This window comes from Alosa sapidissima, chromosome 10 (assembly GCF_018492685.1).
Source record: "Alosa sapidissima isolate fAloSap1 chromosome 10, fAloSap1.pri, whole genome shotgun sequence".
Lineage (NCBI taxonomy): Eukaryota > Metazoa > Chordata > Actinopteri > Clupeiformes > Clupeidae > Alosa > Alosa sapidissima.
The window spans coordinates 16,205,766-16,221,518 of NC_055966.1; the positions used below are offsets into that span (position 1 = coordinate 16,205,766).

Consider the following 15,753-nt stretch of genomic DNA (forward strand, 5'->3'; position numbering starts at 1 on the left):
GTTCCCTGTGACCCGTGAGTGACAGAACATGATGGGAGTACAGCGGCAAGTGTTCCGCCAATAACGTCCGTCATTTTCACAAATAGATGTAATTTAAAGTTTGCTGCTGTCGCTACTAGCTATTTTTTCTAGCTGGAAAAGATGTCATTATCCTTTGACTATACTGTGGGTTTTGTCCCTGCCACAGCGAGGTGGAAGACTGCGGTTGTAAGATGGGAATCATCAAGATGGGGGAGAGGCTGATTATTAGAGAACTCCGATGGAAATCTCTCCATTTTATAACCTCTGTGGGGGGGGGGATCTCTCCACTTTCCACTAACAAAAAATAAAGATTCTTGATCTTTATTATATATAAAAATAAATAAATAAAGATTCTTGATCGATTTCAAATGCAGCAATACACTTTGACTGCATCAGGTTTTGTCCAAAGCACACAACCGGAAAAAGGTGAATGTGTTCTGTGTATCCTATCCAGTTCTCAGCCCCTTTGAGAGGTAAATAAGTGTCATGCTATCATGTTTTGAGAGGTAAATAAGTATCATGCTATTGACAGTTAAATAAGTGTCATGCTATCATGTTTTGAGAGGTTAATAAGTATCATGCTATTATGTTTTGAGAGGTAAATCATGCTATTATGTTTTGAGAGGTAAATAAGTGTCATGCTATCATGTTTTGTCTGGGTGTTTACCCAAACCATATTTAGAAACAGCTCAAAATTTCTGTTATTGCCAACACGCATTTGGTATAATAAATGTTATACTATGTAACTTTGTAGTACTGTTCTGGACCATGACCCTTTTTGTCAGTTTTCAACACACTTGGTATTCCCCTTAGCATCATTTTCCAATGTGCTGTGCACAATGACACCAAAAGGGTACACGGTGCGCTGAAAATAAACAACAGTGTGTAAATACCAATTATTGCATTGTGTTACTTTAACACAGGAAGCCCATTCTAATGCTTGCCGTGTTTGTAATCAGGGACTGATTTAAAAGGAAAAGGGTATTAATGCAGAATGAAAACACAGAGTGACTGTTGGCTCAGTGGATTTGAAACAGTCTGTTAAGCTTCCAAGGATGAGGTGGGGACCACACTTAAATGGGTCCAGGGGATTAATAAGCGTTACTATATAAAGAGGATGGAGACGCATTAATCTAAGATAGAAATCCAAGTGTCAAGGTGACAAATGTCTATTTCACACGCGTGGCTGGGGTAAGTAATTACATACAAATGAACTTGTCAGTGGCGGGCGGGTGGCTTTGCGGCAAGAGCTCTCGTTCCTGCTCCATTTGGTCTCCCCACAGAGCTACTACCACCTCACGCCTCCTCCCTGAAGGAAGGCAAACCAGTGAGATCGACCTGATCCAAACAGGCAGTTCCATGTACCTGGCACTAAGAATACATTACATCTGAACAAAAGAAAGAGAGAGAGAGAGAGAGACAGAAATAGCAGGAGAAGGGAGAAGGGAATGAATTGGAGCATGGAATAGGATAGGGAATGAGCCCGGAGAGGAAATACAGAAATTAAACTGAATTATCGGTTTAATGTAGCCTGGGATCACAAAGGTTCTCATGGGCGTTCCCAGGCTAGGTTTAATGTGAAACTGGATTCAGTTAAAGGCGCAGTCTGTGATCCTAATCCATTACACTTTTGTAGTATTCACAGAAAAGTCTCTCACAGTCCTATAACTGTCCATTTATTGTGTTTGGTCTTATTGTGTAGTTCTGGACTTTAATCCAGTGGTGATCCATATACCTCCACTTCACAGAGTGTTAGATACTCTGCACGTCTAGGAATCACCACGGTAACATAGCGTCCCTCCATCCCATGACACTCAAAGGTCTCAGAGAACCTAGCAGGAATAGAGGAGATCACTGCACACCTGAAAAAAGGATTTGAATACTAATACAGGGTCCATGTGCATAGGTCTACAGTACACTACCATTATTTCAGTAGTCTGTAACAGATTATGTAGAGTAACATACACACACATACAGTAGGCACACACACAACACATACACACACACAACACACACACACACACACATACACACACACATACATAAAGTATCTCTTCAGAGGACCATCTGAAATTACTCCTCTACTTTTGCTGCCTCCATCCTTTCTGTATTTGTTGTGCAAATAAACGTTGTATATGATGGCACTTAAGTCTTAAGTTAGTGAATTGGCTAACAGTGTTAGTTGCGTAGGCTACGTGCATTCTCTCTCCTGCTTATTTGCGTTCAGTAGCCAAGTGCGTAATATTGCAAAAGTTGAAAAAATAAATGTGTTTATTGTAGCCTACAGAAAATAAATAGCCTACTATCATACTGTCAGTTAACTGGCTACAGTGCAGTGAAGAGTTTGGAGAGTAAAGTTATAGGGCAATTTGAAGTTTTATGAAAATAATTTACAAACCAGAACATAAAGACCATGAAGCTTCTATTTCTTGCAGCTGTTAAAACACCCGCTAGATAGTTTAAATACCCACCAACATTCATTTTTGCAGTACAGATTATTTCTGAAAGTTATGTCTACTAGGCCTAGCCTAGGCTACTGGCTGATTTATCAAACGAGTGCTTTCTTGTTCGTCCTCCGCAAACTACAGGTGTTTCGATAGAGAGCCATTAAATAAGCGATGCTAAGCAATTTCTGTAACACTTTTTGTGATATTCAGCAAATATCTCCTCATTTAATGTAAGTTCCTTCGGACAATAGGCCTATACGTTCTACTGTACGTGCAGTTGTACTCAATCTCAGTTGCATCAGTTCTCTAATTTTGAAGGTTCTAAAATATGACGATATGCTTCACTGAATCCTTCTCGTATTCTTTCATTTGTCCAGTTAACTTTTCCATTGAAACTAGCCATTTATGATGGATTACACACTCGACATTCTGAAATGTCCTACACGATCAAGGCCAAATTAAGTTATCATGCAGCCACTGTGTCAGCACAGCAGCATGAGTGCTGACGGTGACGGTGCGTTTCTGATGTCAGATTATTATGTAGGCTAGCCTACTAGACTGTTCTCACGTTGCAGCACTTTACTTATATGAAGTAGCATTAATCAATATGAAGGGCAGAGGGGGATAAATGTTGTCCCCACCGGGGATAAAAATTAGCAGAGGTAGGGATAGGAAAACCAGAGGGGGGGAAATCCTCACCATCCCCCCCTACAAATCGCACCCTGTGCGTATGTGTGTTTGTGCATATGCATGCATGCGTACATATGTCTACTGTGTGAGTATGTGTCATACGTATGATTACTGTGAATGTATGTGTGTGCGTGTGTATCTGTTTATGCACATGTGTGCACATGGAATGGGTTAACATAACCCCTGGAGGCAAACATACGGAAAAAATTGGTCATCCTAGGCCCTACGGTTCTCAAGATATTCACAGAAAACTGTGTCTGCCCTATACCTCCTTTCGGGGGGTCCAGTCCAGCTACAGATCAAAACGAAAAACGACGGTTCCATGCTATCCATGTGGGGTTACATGCCCACCAAGTTTCGTGTACCCCGGTCTTTCAGTGTCCCGGGAATCCTTGTTGGTGTATGGTCACTAAATGTACACATACATTATTTTAGGCCACCCATGAACGAAAGTTCACAAAACTTGGCATGCATTCGGAAGGTGTCATAATGATCCTACACTTTCAATTTCGTGCAGTTTTGACCATGTCAGCCAGAGATATTGTGATGAAAACACCTAATTTTTTGCTTTTTAATTTTTAACTAGGTGGCGCTATACATGAAATAAGTGGTAATGGGATGGGTTGACATGCCCCCTTAAGACCTACATACAAAAAAAAGGTGGACCTCCTAGGCTCTACGGTTCTCGAGATATTCACAGAAAACTGTCTCCGGCCACCTACAGGCCAGTTGGTGTATAGTAACATAAATTAATTTATTGTGTGCCCCCCCATGAACGGAATTCCACGAAACTTGGCGTGCATTCAGAGGGTGTCATAATGATCCTACACTTCCAATTTCGTGCAGTTTTGACTATGTTAGGTCACAGATACCTGCAATTACAACACCTCATTTTTACTTTTTTGTGTTTAACTAGGTGGAGCTATACATGAAATGAGTGGTTATGGAATGGTCCTCCTAAACCCTACGGTTCTCGAGATATTCACAAAAAACTGTGTCTGCCCTACCCTCCTTTTGGGGGGTCCAGTCCAGCGGGGGGGCCACAGATCAAAACGAAAAACGATGGTTCCATGCTATCCATGTGGGGTTACATGCCCACCAAGTTTCATGTACCCCGGTCTTTCAGTGTCCCGGGAATCCTTTACGGAAATTTGGACATGCGAAAAAGAAAGAAAAAAAGAGCATTCCCATGCGCATGTATCATTCCCATGTGTGGAGTGGTGGAGTATGTTGAAGATCTGATTCTTCTGTGTCATCCAATCCTTATCTCGATCATGTGTGAACACCTGTTCATAAACACACCAACACACTAACAAATCAAGTCAAGATGCTGCCATATTGTAATACAACTGTGTCAGATCCTGATCCCATATGCCACTTGACAGACCACAACCTGATATGCATCCTACAGTATCTCAAAAAGAAGCATTGAGCATCATCTTTATCACTTAAAATAATAGTTTGCGTATTTTGTCACATGCTTTATATACAACGACAATAATACCATTTGGAGCTGGATATCCATACACCTCAACCTCACAAAGTGTCAAAAGCTTGTTATGTCCAGGCAAAAAAACATTAAGATATCATCCCTGTACCCCATTATCCCATGTGAAGGTGTGGGATTTGCCAGCTGGGATGGAGGATATGACCACTGCCCTGAAAGTAAAGAGTTATAGTGCTTTATGGGCAGCCGTGGCCTACTGGTTAGTGCTTCGGACTTGTAACCGGAGGGTTGCCGGTTCGAACCCCGACCAGTAGTCACGGCTGAAGTGCCCTTGAGCAAGGCACCTAACCCCTCACTGCTCCCCAAGCGCCGCTGTTGTTGCAGGCAGCTCATCATTATATGACACAGAACACATCTACCCTTACAAAAATGTAATGTTTGCAGCAGATTTGCAGCAAACTTGTGGGTGATTTGTGGGAAAATAAGTTTACTAGAATTACTAGAAAATATTGCTAGAAGTTTGCCAATGTTGGACGCTAAATGCAAAGTTCCAGCAAAGTTCTATAGCAACAATGAGAACTTTGCCACTACTGTCAAATGTGTTCGCCAGTGATTTGCCATCACACTTAACAAAATAATGACAAACTTCCAGTGAACTTGGCGACAAATCTAATTTGTATATGACATTGCTACAAATTTACTGCAATATTGCCAAAAGTTAAGATAGATAGATAGCTATTTATTGATCCTCAAGGGGAAATTCAAGAACCGCAACTGTTTGCCAGAACAGCAACTGTTTGCCAGAACTGTTAACCGCAACTGTTTGCCAGAAACCTAATTTGCATGTGAAAATATGACCTATGACCTTGTTGCAAATTTGTGGGAAATGTTTGCCAGAAACCTGACATTTCTGTAAGACAAATTATTTCTATGAATGATTGATTGACAGATTAATTTATTAATTGATTATTTCGATTTCGAGTGGACTTCTGCAACATGTTGTATATGGGGCAAGGGTTTACAGCATTATACCTAAAACAAAGACAGACAAAAAAATCCCTTAAAACCATGAATATTTCTCACACATTCACCTAACAAAACAACCCAGTGTCATAGAGTGGTATCAGGGGAAAGAAGTTGAAAAGTAAACAATATTGATTATCTCAATAGCTTTTCAACACTCTGTCACCTTTAATCATTTAACTGAGCCATTTTGAAACTCACAATGGATTGTTATTGCCATTTTCCAGCAGGGAGTTGCCGATACGAATCTCAGCTCCATTGAGTCTCTCAGGCCAGATGTCTCCTCTGTTGGTGATGACGACAGAGGTGATTATGTACGGGCTCAAAAGATCAACCCTCCACCAGGGATACGATTGTCTATCAGTAGCAGTGCAGGATCCATGAAAAAAATGTGGGTCACGATTTCCATCTATGGCATTGTGGGCATCACTGTGCGCTGACCATGGGTTTTCAATTAGGTCTGATTGTGTGGCCTTTCCATACAATGCCAAATTTTTAGCTGTAAAGAAAAATATTTTTACATTCACATCACTTAAACAGCAAGATAGTACCATTGTATAGTCTTGGATAAAGGAAGTCAGGATGCCACAGTTTAAAACGCTTTTATAAACCACCTGCAACACATGCACAGTGTGGCCATATAGCCGACCCATGTACTGTACATGAAAGGCACCTGTACCCATGACACTTGGCGTGCTTGTAGCCCCACTAGGCTGATAAGGCCCATAGGAGTTCTAGACCCGGGGGCCACCCTCCCTTCACACTGGGAGTCAGGAAGGTGCACATTTCACATTTACAGTACGTGATACCTTAACCTTTACATATATAGTGTGTATGTGTGTGTATATATAATTTTGCAATACTAGTATACATGTATAGAATTTTGCAATACTTTGCTATAATAGTCACAAAAATGATAAAACAATGACTTGTTTGTATTTATGTGAAACAGTGTGATAAATAGACTATCAAAGTTTGTCATTGTTTACCATAAGGTTGTGCCAAAACTGTGAATCCTGACACATGAAGAGCGATAATCAAGAAAAGTGTCTCCATTCTAGGAAGAAAAAGTTATGTTTAGCAGTAATCAGAGAAATATGCACATTATGAAAAGTTAGACTAAAATAAACGCATTACTCTTCATAAAATTATCTTTACAAAATAAGAATTGAAAAAGTAAAATGTCATCACGCTTTCCACTCTGCTGCTATGGAGTGCTTTGTACATTACAATTATAAGTACCTGTATACGTTATACCGCTTACTATACGGCTACTTGCCTAAACGAAAAAAATAAACTCCATGATATGTCTACCACCATAATCTTAAGAGATACTGTACCATTTAAAAAAATGGTAGTGTTGTCCATAACAATACAAAGATTTGAATTAAGAAAGTGAGAGGTTTTGAGAGGTTTTCCATCCTGTGTGCTGTTTGTCTCCGGTTAGCCAGTTAGCTATTCTAATGAGGGTACAATAAGGAAATAATTTGTTTTTAGTTGACACACCTACACACACGTGCATGTACACACACACACACACACACAAACACACACACCCCCTTAGACCCCAGCACAATTTCAATCTAACTAAAATTAAAATACTCAATTGATTGTGATCTTTTTCCTATTGCAAAAAAAAAAAATGTTCCACTGCAGCTTTCATCCATTGTGTCATTACAGGTGCTATAATTTTGAGCAATGTTGACACTTGCAGGTTTTCAGGGCCTTGTCCCCTAAATCAGTGCCTGGCAGGCCTGTGTGTATTTACTCTACTGATCAGGCTAGCTCGAAAATGAGGTTGCAAACAGGAAGTATGCAGCAAAAAAAGATACTACTCAAGTTCTGCCACGCTCACGGCCCTCAGCAACAGTTTGACCTTGTCTCTCGTTTAGGAAGGCCAGAGTAGATCACACTCCCATTACCATCAACAGAGCATTTGTAGAGATTGTTGACAGCTTCAGATTTCTAGGCATAAACATCTCAGACATTCTAACATCGTCATTGAACTCCAAGTGCACCCTCAAGAAGGCACAACTTTATTTTCTGAGGCGTCTTAAAAAGTTTGGCCTAAGTACCAGAGCACTTGTGAATTTCTACCGATGCACCATTGAGAGCATTCTTTCTTTTTGCATCACAGTGTGGTACGGGAGCACAACCTCCCATGACTGCAAACAATCGCAAAGAATTGTCAAGTCAGAATTACTGACGCTGATCTACCTGATCTCCACACTTCCTGCTGCAAAAGAAAAGCTGATTGTATCATTACCCTAATCATCCCACTCATGCTCTGTTCTCTCCCCTACCCGGGAGACGTTACTGTAGCATTAAATCCAGCACCACCCGTTTCAGTAATAGTTTTTTTCCACAGGGGGTCAGACTGTTGAATAGCTGATGCACTTTCTGTCTTGCACTATGCACTTTATGTCTGTTTTTGTCTATTATATGTCTCCTTGTCTGTTATACTGCATGTGAGTGATGGAGCAAAATGCATTTCATTGTATTGTAGACCTAGTAAATACATAGGACAATAAACCAAAACCAAACTTGTTAGGTTGGCCAGTTCAGGAAATAAATAATAAGGAAATCAATTGTTTGTTTTTTTACCAGGTGTTCAAAATCCACAACACCCATGCACACACACCCACATCCACGTGCACACACACACCACTGAAGGTTATGGTTATGGTTATGGGATTTGGCAGACGCTTGTCCAAAGCTAAACATAGAAGGACCACATGATGGCATGACTGCATGATTGGTCCAAATGTCCAATACAAATTCATGAACAGATGGAGTGATGTGTTTATTTATGTTTTCTTTGTTGAAATACAGTAGTGTCTTATAGTATTAGATAGCCCTGTCCTTCCGTTTTTTTTTTATAATATTGTATCTAATTGCATTGATTAGGGATACATCCATACATTCTTACATCCATAACAATAATAATTTGCAATTGAACAAAACCCTATGCAAGTTTAAGAAGTTGTGTTTTTTAGTTGTATGAAAAACATGGGCATACAACATTGGCATGTTTGCCCCTTCTTTCTTCTAATTGTGCACTTTTGGGTAGGCTTATGAGTGGCCAGATTACCATGGTTTGATGTGGTCATGTAAAACAGTATTGAAGACTTCTTTTATTACTTTGTTTCAGCATATTGACTTATTTTGACTTACCTTACATTCAATGTTAAATTATATTAGTCACGTCTTTATGGTTTCCTGGTAAATAAATGATTAATCCCCCCCCCCCATTTATATTCATTCATTCATTCATTCATTCAATCTTTATTCATTCTTGGAGGTTCATTGAGGGTAATCCTCATTTTCAATGAAGCCGAGATTACAGTAACCATGAAATAAGAGAAGAGATATAGTATAATAAATGTGGAGAATATATAATATATATGATAATATATATTTCTTGTTGTAAGCCATGCCACTATAGTTGATGAACTATACTTGGTAATTATTCAAGGTCAAATTCTTAATTTTATGGAGTCAGACTAATCATAGTTTCTCATAATATTTACCACTGCTTCATCGTTCTGTCATGATGTTCAATACACGTTTAAACCTTTGATGGCCAACACAATTCTTATCCTGAGGAGCGTCTGTGCCATCCCTTACACATGTTTGTATTAAGAATAGCAAGACAGTCCTAGATTTTCCCTGAGCATTATCCCACTTAGAGTGGATGTACTGTAGGTAACCGATTAACCAGTTGAGTCTCTAGAATTGGATTGGAGAAGTGGGGAATGAGACCAGGACTACAGCAATGGTTTAGAAAATAGTGAGGACCGGTTGGGGTTGGGATTGGCTACTGATTGTAGACATTACATACACAAGACTGTTATTTACAAACATTTTATTTTTGTTTTAATTTGTAACACCATCTTAAAATTCATTCCACTTCAACAGGGTGGTTTTGCAATGGGAAAATATATAATACAATGCCATATTAAAGAGAGTAAAATGAAAAATACAGATATAGTCATTATTTAGCTGCAGAATTCAATATAAACATGGTTTTATATACTGAGAGAAAGTGGAATAGAACATTAGGTCCAATATTCCAATATATGGTTTAATGTTCTGCAATATGTCCAATATTCCAATATGTGGTTTAATGTTCTGCATTTCTCATTAGTGAGTCACTTTGATACTAAAAGTATGATTCTATGTAATGACATCTGTACTGTCCCTGTGTATATCTGTGTGTGACTGTATTTAGAGATAAGCAGGAATATTATGACTTTGCAGTGTTTCACTGTTCTGCATGGCTGAGTCAGTAGCTATCTGCTCCGGATTGCCAGGTTGGCACTAATCAGAGTCTGATTCAGTGTAGTCCACGTGAGATGGGATGACCAACGCCATCTCCCATCAGCCTGGAAGGATACTTAAACCCAAACTATTTCCTTGTCTAGTTAGAGCAGCTGATGGATCTTTAGGTGAAGTCATGCTGTCTCCCCCTTGATGCGCATCATTGTAAATAAACTCCTGATTTTTCATACTATTGGTCTGACTGGGTCTCTATTAAATCTATGGTATCAAAATTACCATCAATACATACAATTTACATAATATCCTGTCAGGTGTATACCTACCTAATCTTAAGAGATATCATTTAGAAAAAAGGTGGTGTCCAAAACAATATATACATTTCAAAATTGGGAAAGTTAAGAGGTTTTGAAAGGTTTTCCATCCTGTGTGCTGTTTCACTGGACTTTAGTTCTGGACTTTAATCCATTGGTGATCCATATACCTCCACTTCACAGAGTGTTAGATACTCTGCACGTCCAGGAATCACCACGGTAACATAGCGTCCCTCCATCCCATGACACTCAAAGGTCTCAGAGAACCCAGCAGGAATAGAGGAGATCACTGCACATCTGGAAAAAAAAAACAGTACAGTAGAGTAACATACACACACATAGGCACACACACGCACGCACACACACACATATACATATCTTCAGAGGACAATAACAAGGACAGTATTACAGGGACATTGGTCGCAATGTAGTATCTATGTCATATACATTTGTCAAGAAATTGAGAGACCATTTTTACCTGGGGTTGTTGATACCATTCTGCTCCAAAGAATTTCCTATTCGTATTTCAGCCCCATTCAGTCTACTGGGAACGCTATCCACAGTGTTGGTGATTACCACAGAGAAGACTTTATGATTTTGGAGCAAATCCACTCTCCACCAAGGGTTGAGATGAGCTTCTGTGTGAGTACAGGAACCATGACCATATATGCCGTCACGATTCCCATCAATGGCATTGTTTGCAAATCCATTTCCAGCAAGGTCTGACTGCGTTGCTTTCCCTTTTAAAGCCACATTCTCACCTGCATGGAAACAGTGAAAGAACACCAAATTAGCTACTACCAAATAATATGCATCATTCCCATGTGTGGAGTGGTGGAGTTTGTTGAAGATCTGATTCTCCTCTGTCATCCAATCCTTATCTCGATCATGTGTGAACACCTGTTCATATACTAACGCTACAACACAGTAACAAATCAAGACAAGATGCTGCCATATTGTTATAAAACTGTGTCAGATCCTGACCCCATATGCCACTTGACAGACCACAACCTGATATGCATCCTATCTCAAATAAGAAGCATTGAGCATCGTCTTTATCACTTTAAAAAATAGTTTGTATATTTTGTCACATGCTTTATTTACAAGGACAACTCTTACCTGTTGGAGCTGGATATCCATACACCTCAACTTCACAAAGTGTCAAAATCTTGTTGTGTCCAGGCAGAAAAACATTAAGATAGCGTCCCTGTACCCCATTATCCCATCTGAAGCTGAGGGATCTGCCAGCTGGGATGGAGGATATGACCCCTGCCCTGAAAGTAAAGAGTTATAGTGCTTTATGTTGATACTGTGTGTCACATTAGCAACATTATATGAAACAGAACACTGATTGCTTGATTGACATGTTAATTTATTAATAATTTTTTGTACAGTGGAATGGTACCAGGGGAAAGAAGTTGATATAGTTGAAAATGATATTCAATATCTATAGCTTTTCAACACTCTCTGTCACCTTCAATAATTTATGTACCAGAGCCATTTTGAAACTCACAGTGGATTGCTATTGCCATTGTCCAGCGGGGAGTTGCCGATACGAATCTGAGCTCCATTGAGTCTTTCAGGGCAGCAGTCTCCTCTATTGGTGATGACGACTGAAGTGATTATGTACGGGCTCAAAAGATCAACCCTCCACCAGGGATTTTTATGACTATCAGTGTGGGTGCAGGATCCATGATGAAAATGTGGGTCACGATTTCCATCTATGGCATTGTAGGCCTCACTGAGGAATGACCATGTGTCTGATTGTGTGGCCCTACCATACAATGCCAAATTTTTAGCTATAAAGAGAAATATTTTTACATTAACATCACTCAAAAAGCAAGATTTTCCAAAGAAGTATTGTATTGACTGTTTTAATGGTTAGATTCAGACAGCACCCAAGGTCATAGTTTAGCATCTCAGTTCAGACACTACAAAGGTCAATACAGTATCTTATGACAAAAAGGTGCAAATTTCATAAAATGTTTCGTCCAACAATTCCATCCATGAAAGAAGCTGCAGCTGACATATTTCACTGTCTCAAGACATTTCTGCGGCAATAACTTGTGATGTAAAGGTTCAAAATTCATGAAGATTCATAGGTTTTCATTCATATTGTTTTTGGTCATTTTTATGGTAATACTTTGCTTTAGTCACAAAACATGATATCCTCCTGAGAACCAATCCATAGACCTATGTCCTCTGTAGTGGACATAAGTTTTAGAAGCATACCCCTTTACTCCTTTGAGCTATTCTATCAATTCCTGTGGTCATTTAAAGAGGACATCCTGGGCTTTCTAATGATATATCATGTGATTGGCTGGGTTGCTGGGAACCTCCTCTTCCTGGTTTTCAAAAATGGTTGACATCAAAACAAACACATTTTATAGAAGGAGGAGAGATAAGTCAAATAGTGTCTTCTTATTAAGCATTCATTATGATGGCAATATATGGTCTTGTTAATGAAAATGTCAGGAATCATATGATTCATTTTGAAAGAAGTTAAGTTATTTACATTTTGAAATAATAGTGACTTTATGAATGTCCATTATAATGGACACCAGGACCAATTTAGGAGATCATTTGTATAGGATGAATGAGGGGGGGTCAGATTTGGAGCTCTCAGGTGATGAGTGAGTGAAACAGAGATGAGGACTATGATCCTGTGCCTCAAGACGAGAGCAAGGAAGAGTAAGACTAAAAAAAGAAATTGTTGGACACTTTTTTTTCTTGGTTCCCAGGAGGATAAAACAATGATTTGTTTGTCATTATCAGTGTTGGGCAAGTTACTTTTAAAAAGTAATTAGTTAATTAGTTACAGTTACTAGTTACTTCTTCCAAAAAGTAACTCAATTATTCATTCAGTTATACCAACTTTTTAAAGTAAATAGTTACTTCAGAAAGTAACTATTGCGCTACTTTTAAGTACATTTTTAAATGCTCAAATGTGACCCCACCTCCACCCCCCTTTAATGGAAATTAAACAACATGTGCATGTTCAATTATTTATGATAAATATGAATACTGTAATGAAATGGACACTTACAATACATTATTGTACACAAATCTAAAAATGTCAATGTTGCTGTGGGACAAAGTTGCCTCCAGTCAAATGCCATGTAGCCTAGATATTATGTTTATAAAGTGGATCAATACAAATAACGTTTGTTTGAGCTCCACATTCATTTGAGTAGCCTATTAGGCATCTATGTAGTTCAAAAACATTTTTCTACACGGTAGGGCTACCTCTCCTCTGACCGGTATTTTGGCAATTAGTGCCCTGAATGATTTCGACTCATAATGTAGATAATAGCAGCATATCCTCCAGTACATACAGTGACTGACTTACAGTTTGTTTAGTTCGGTCCTAGACAAAACGTCTGGTGGGGGCTTAAAATCAAGCTTCAGTTGCTTAGGTTTTGTGGCACTGTCTCCTTCTCCTTCGGTGATCATGGCCTCTTATTTCGTGGAAGCATGCAACGTTGAAAGATGTTAGTGTAAGTTTGAATTAGGCTAATGTTGCTTGACACCGACGTGGACAGGAACTTTTGCCCAGGGCATAATGTGCATTTCACGATTGCATTCATCCCTTTAATTTCTTGGAGGGAAAGGTAATGGCTATACAGTACTTACATTTACAGAAGGTTACATTTGGATGATTTGGGATCGCTTACCTGTCTCTCGCTTGACTGACTTACTTGTGTTTCAAACTATGTGTGGTTTCAATCACTTGCCCAACTCTACCTGTGATTGGCTTACCATGATTTTTTTTTTTTTTTTAAGTATTTTTTTTGGGGCTTTTTATGCCTTTTAATCAGATAGGACAGTGGAGAACGACAGGAAGTGAGTGGGAGAGAGAGTCAGGGTGGGATCCGGAAAGGACCACGGGGCGGGAATCGAACCCGGGTCGCCGGCATACGGTGCAGGTGCCCCAGCCAGTTGCGCCACAGCTGGGGCCTGACCATGAAATTTTACTCAACCTCCTCAACCAATTGTCAGCATATCACTAACCAAGGAAGAACAGTACTTTGCCTCTCGGCTCAGAGATCTAGTTGGTCTGATGAAAAAACAGTTTCAATTATAGTAACGAGCCGCATTTTTTGACAGTAACGGTAATGACGTTATTATGACCGCCGTGCAGCGAAGCGGCAGTCATATAGGTTTAGTCAGAGTTCTTCCGTTTTTTAGTCCCACAAGGTTAGAATGGAACCACCTTTTTTTGTTTTTATCCACCCCCACTGGACTGGACACCCGAAAGGAGGGTAGGGCGGACACAGTTTTCTGAATAAGAATTGTAGGGCCTAGGAGGACCACCTTTTTTTTTGTATGTTGGTCTTAAGTGCCCATGTCAACCCATCCCATAACCATTTTTTTTGGAATTCCGTTCATGGAGAGCCTTACAATAAATTAATTTATGTTACTGTACATCAAGTGGCCTGTATTTTACATGTGAAATATATGAACTAATCATGTTTTGGTACTTGTTGTCGAGGAGATACAGGTGATAATTGGGTGTGCAATGCAATTCAGTGAGACAGTTAGAATCATATATGCCTTTCAATCTTTTGTTTTTGGCCAGACCAGCAGATCAATGTTCCCTCTAATTTTTTTCAGCACATTTCAGCACTGTGAGCAATTCGCTACCATGCGACCTGCCGGAAATGACCACGAGCCATAGGGAATTCAAAGAGATGACCGCAAATGCATTAATATGTCTAAAAAGGTTGATATTTATTCAATATCCTTTATAATGGTTGGACTTGTGGAACATTTTAATGATGGTATTTTACCATTCAGTTTAGTTGAACTTAAAGGATTTTTGGACTTTTTTTTTGAACAAAAAAAAGGATTTTGAACAATTAAAAAAAAAAAAAAAATACTCTTTTCTGATTGGCTGGTGGGGTGGCTATTAATTCTGAATAACAGGACGCCGTTCCATATCAATGCTTATGAATGGTAACTATAACAACCATAGTAGGACGCAACAATGTAATCAAAGTAGCTTGCAGCAATGGAATCAACTGTAAACAAGCTATCGTAACACCCCCAATTATCACCACTTTTGTTCAGAAATTCTAAAACAACGATGTTTTTTAACACTTCAAAATAGCATTTGCTAAATTAACCTTACATTTTTCAGTAGCCATAGGTGTGTAGATTTGAACAAAATCTGGTTTGGTTCTTAACGGGAGCATTTACTGCCTGAAATATCCGATTTTGTTTACCACGCTCGGAGTTATAGTGCTGGCCTGATGGGTTGCCTATTTACACCGTTTCAACGGCACATGAACGGTTAGACCGAGAATTCTCGTCATGAAATTAAAATTCCACTGGAGCTCCAAGCGGTTGTGTACACGCAGCCTTACAACACTGTTTACAGCTCTTTGAGTCACGGTAAAATGTAATTTTTGGTACATAGCTAATTTAGATACACCTATGGTGTGGGTGGTTGCGTTTCTGTAGGAGTCCGCTGTCTTGGTTTGTATAGAAATGGATATTAAGTGACACATACAAGCAAGACGGTGGAAATACG

General features: G+C 39.3%; 2 protein-coding genes across 2 annotated transcripts; both read right to left on the bottom strand.

Annotated features, from left to right (window-relative positions):
* Window positions 1–1,732: 1,732 nt before the first annotated feature.
* LOC121721011 (fucolectin-6-like) lies at window positions 1,733–6,311 on the bottom strand. The gene is made up of 3 exons (XM_042107547.1): window positions 6,308–6,311; window positions 5,830–6,127; window positions 1,733–1,883 (listed from the first exon to the last, which is right to left on the bottom strand). The coding sequence occupies exons 1-3, from the start codon at window positions 6,309–6,311 to the stop codon at window positions 1,733–1,735; spliced, it is 453 nt and encodes a 150-aa protein (XP_041963481.1).
* A 4,051-nt stretch (window positions 6,312–10,362) lies between these two features.
* LOC121721012 (fucolectin-like) lies at window positions 10,363–11,090 on the bottom strand. The gene is made up of 2 exons (XM_042107548.1): window positions 10,699–11,090; window positions 10,363–10,517 (listed from the first exon to the last, which is right to left on the bottom strand). Exons 1-2 carry the CDS (start codon window positions 11,088–11,090, stop codon window positions 10,367–10,369), a joined length of 543 nt encoding a protein of 180 aa, XP_041963482.1. The 3' UTR covers window positions 10,363–10,366.
* Window positions 11,091–15,753: the final 4,663 nt, after the last annotated feature.

Coding starts and splice junctions, on each gene's coding strand:
- LOC121721011 (XM_042107547.1), bottom strand. Junction 1,884..5,829: donor AATGGCAATAACAATCCATT/GTGAGTTTCAAA, acceptor TCCTTTTTTCAG/GTGTGCAGTGATCTCCTCTA.
- LOC121721012 (XM_042107548.1), bottom strand. CDS start 11,090: ATGACAGAGGAGAATCAGATCTTCAACAAACTCCACCACTCCACACAT. Junction 10,518..10,698: donor AATGGTATCAACAACCCCAG/GTAAAAATGGTC, acceptor TTTTTTTTCCAG/ATGTGCAGTGATCTCCTCTA.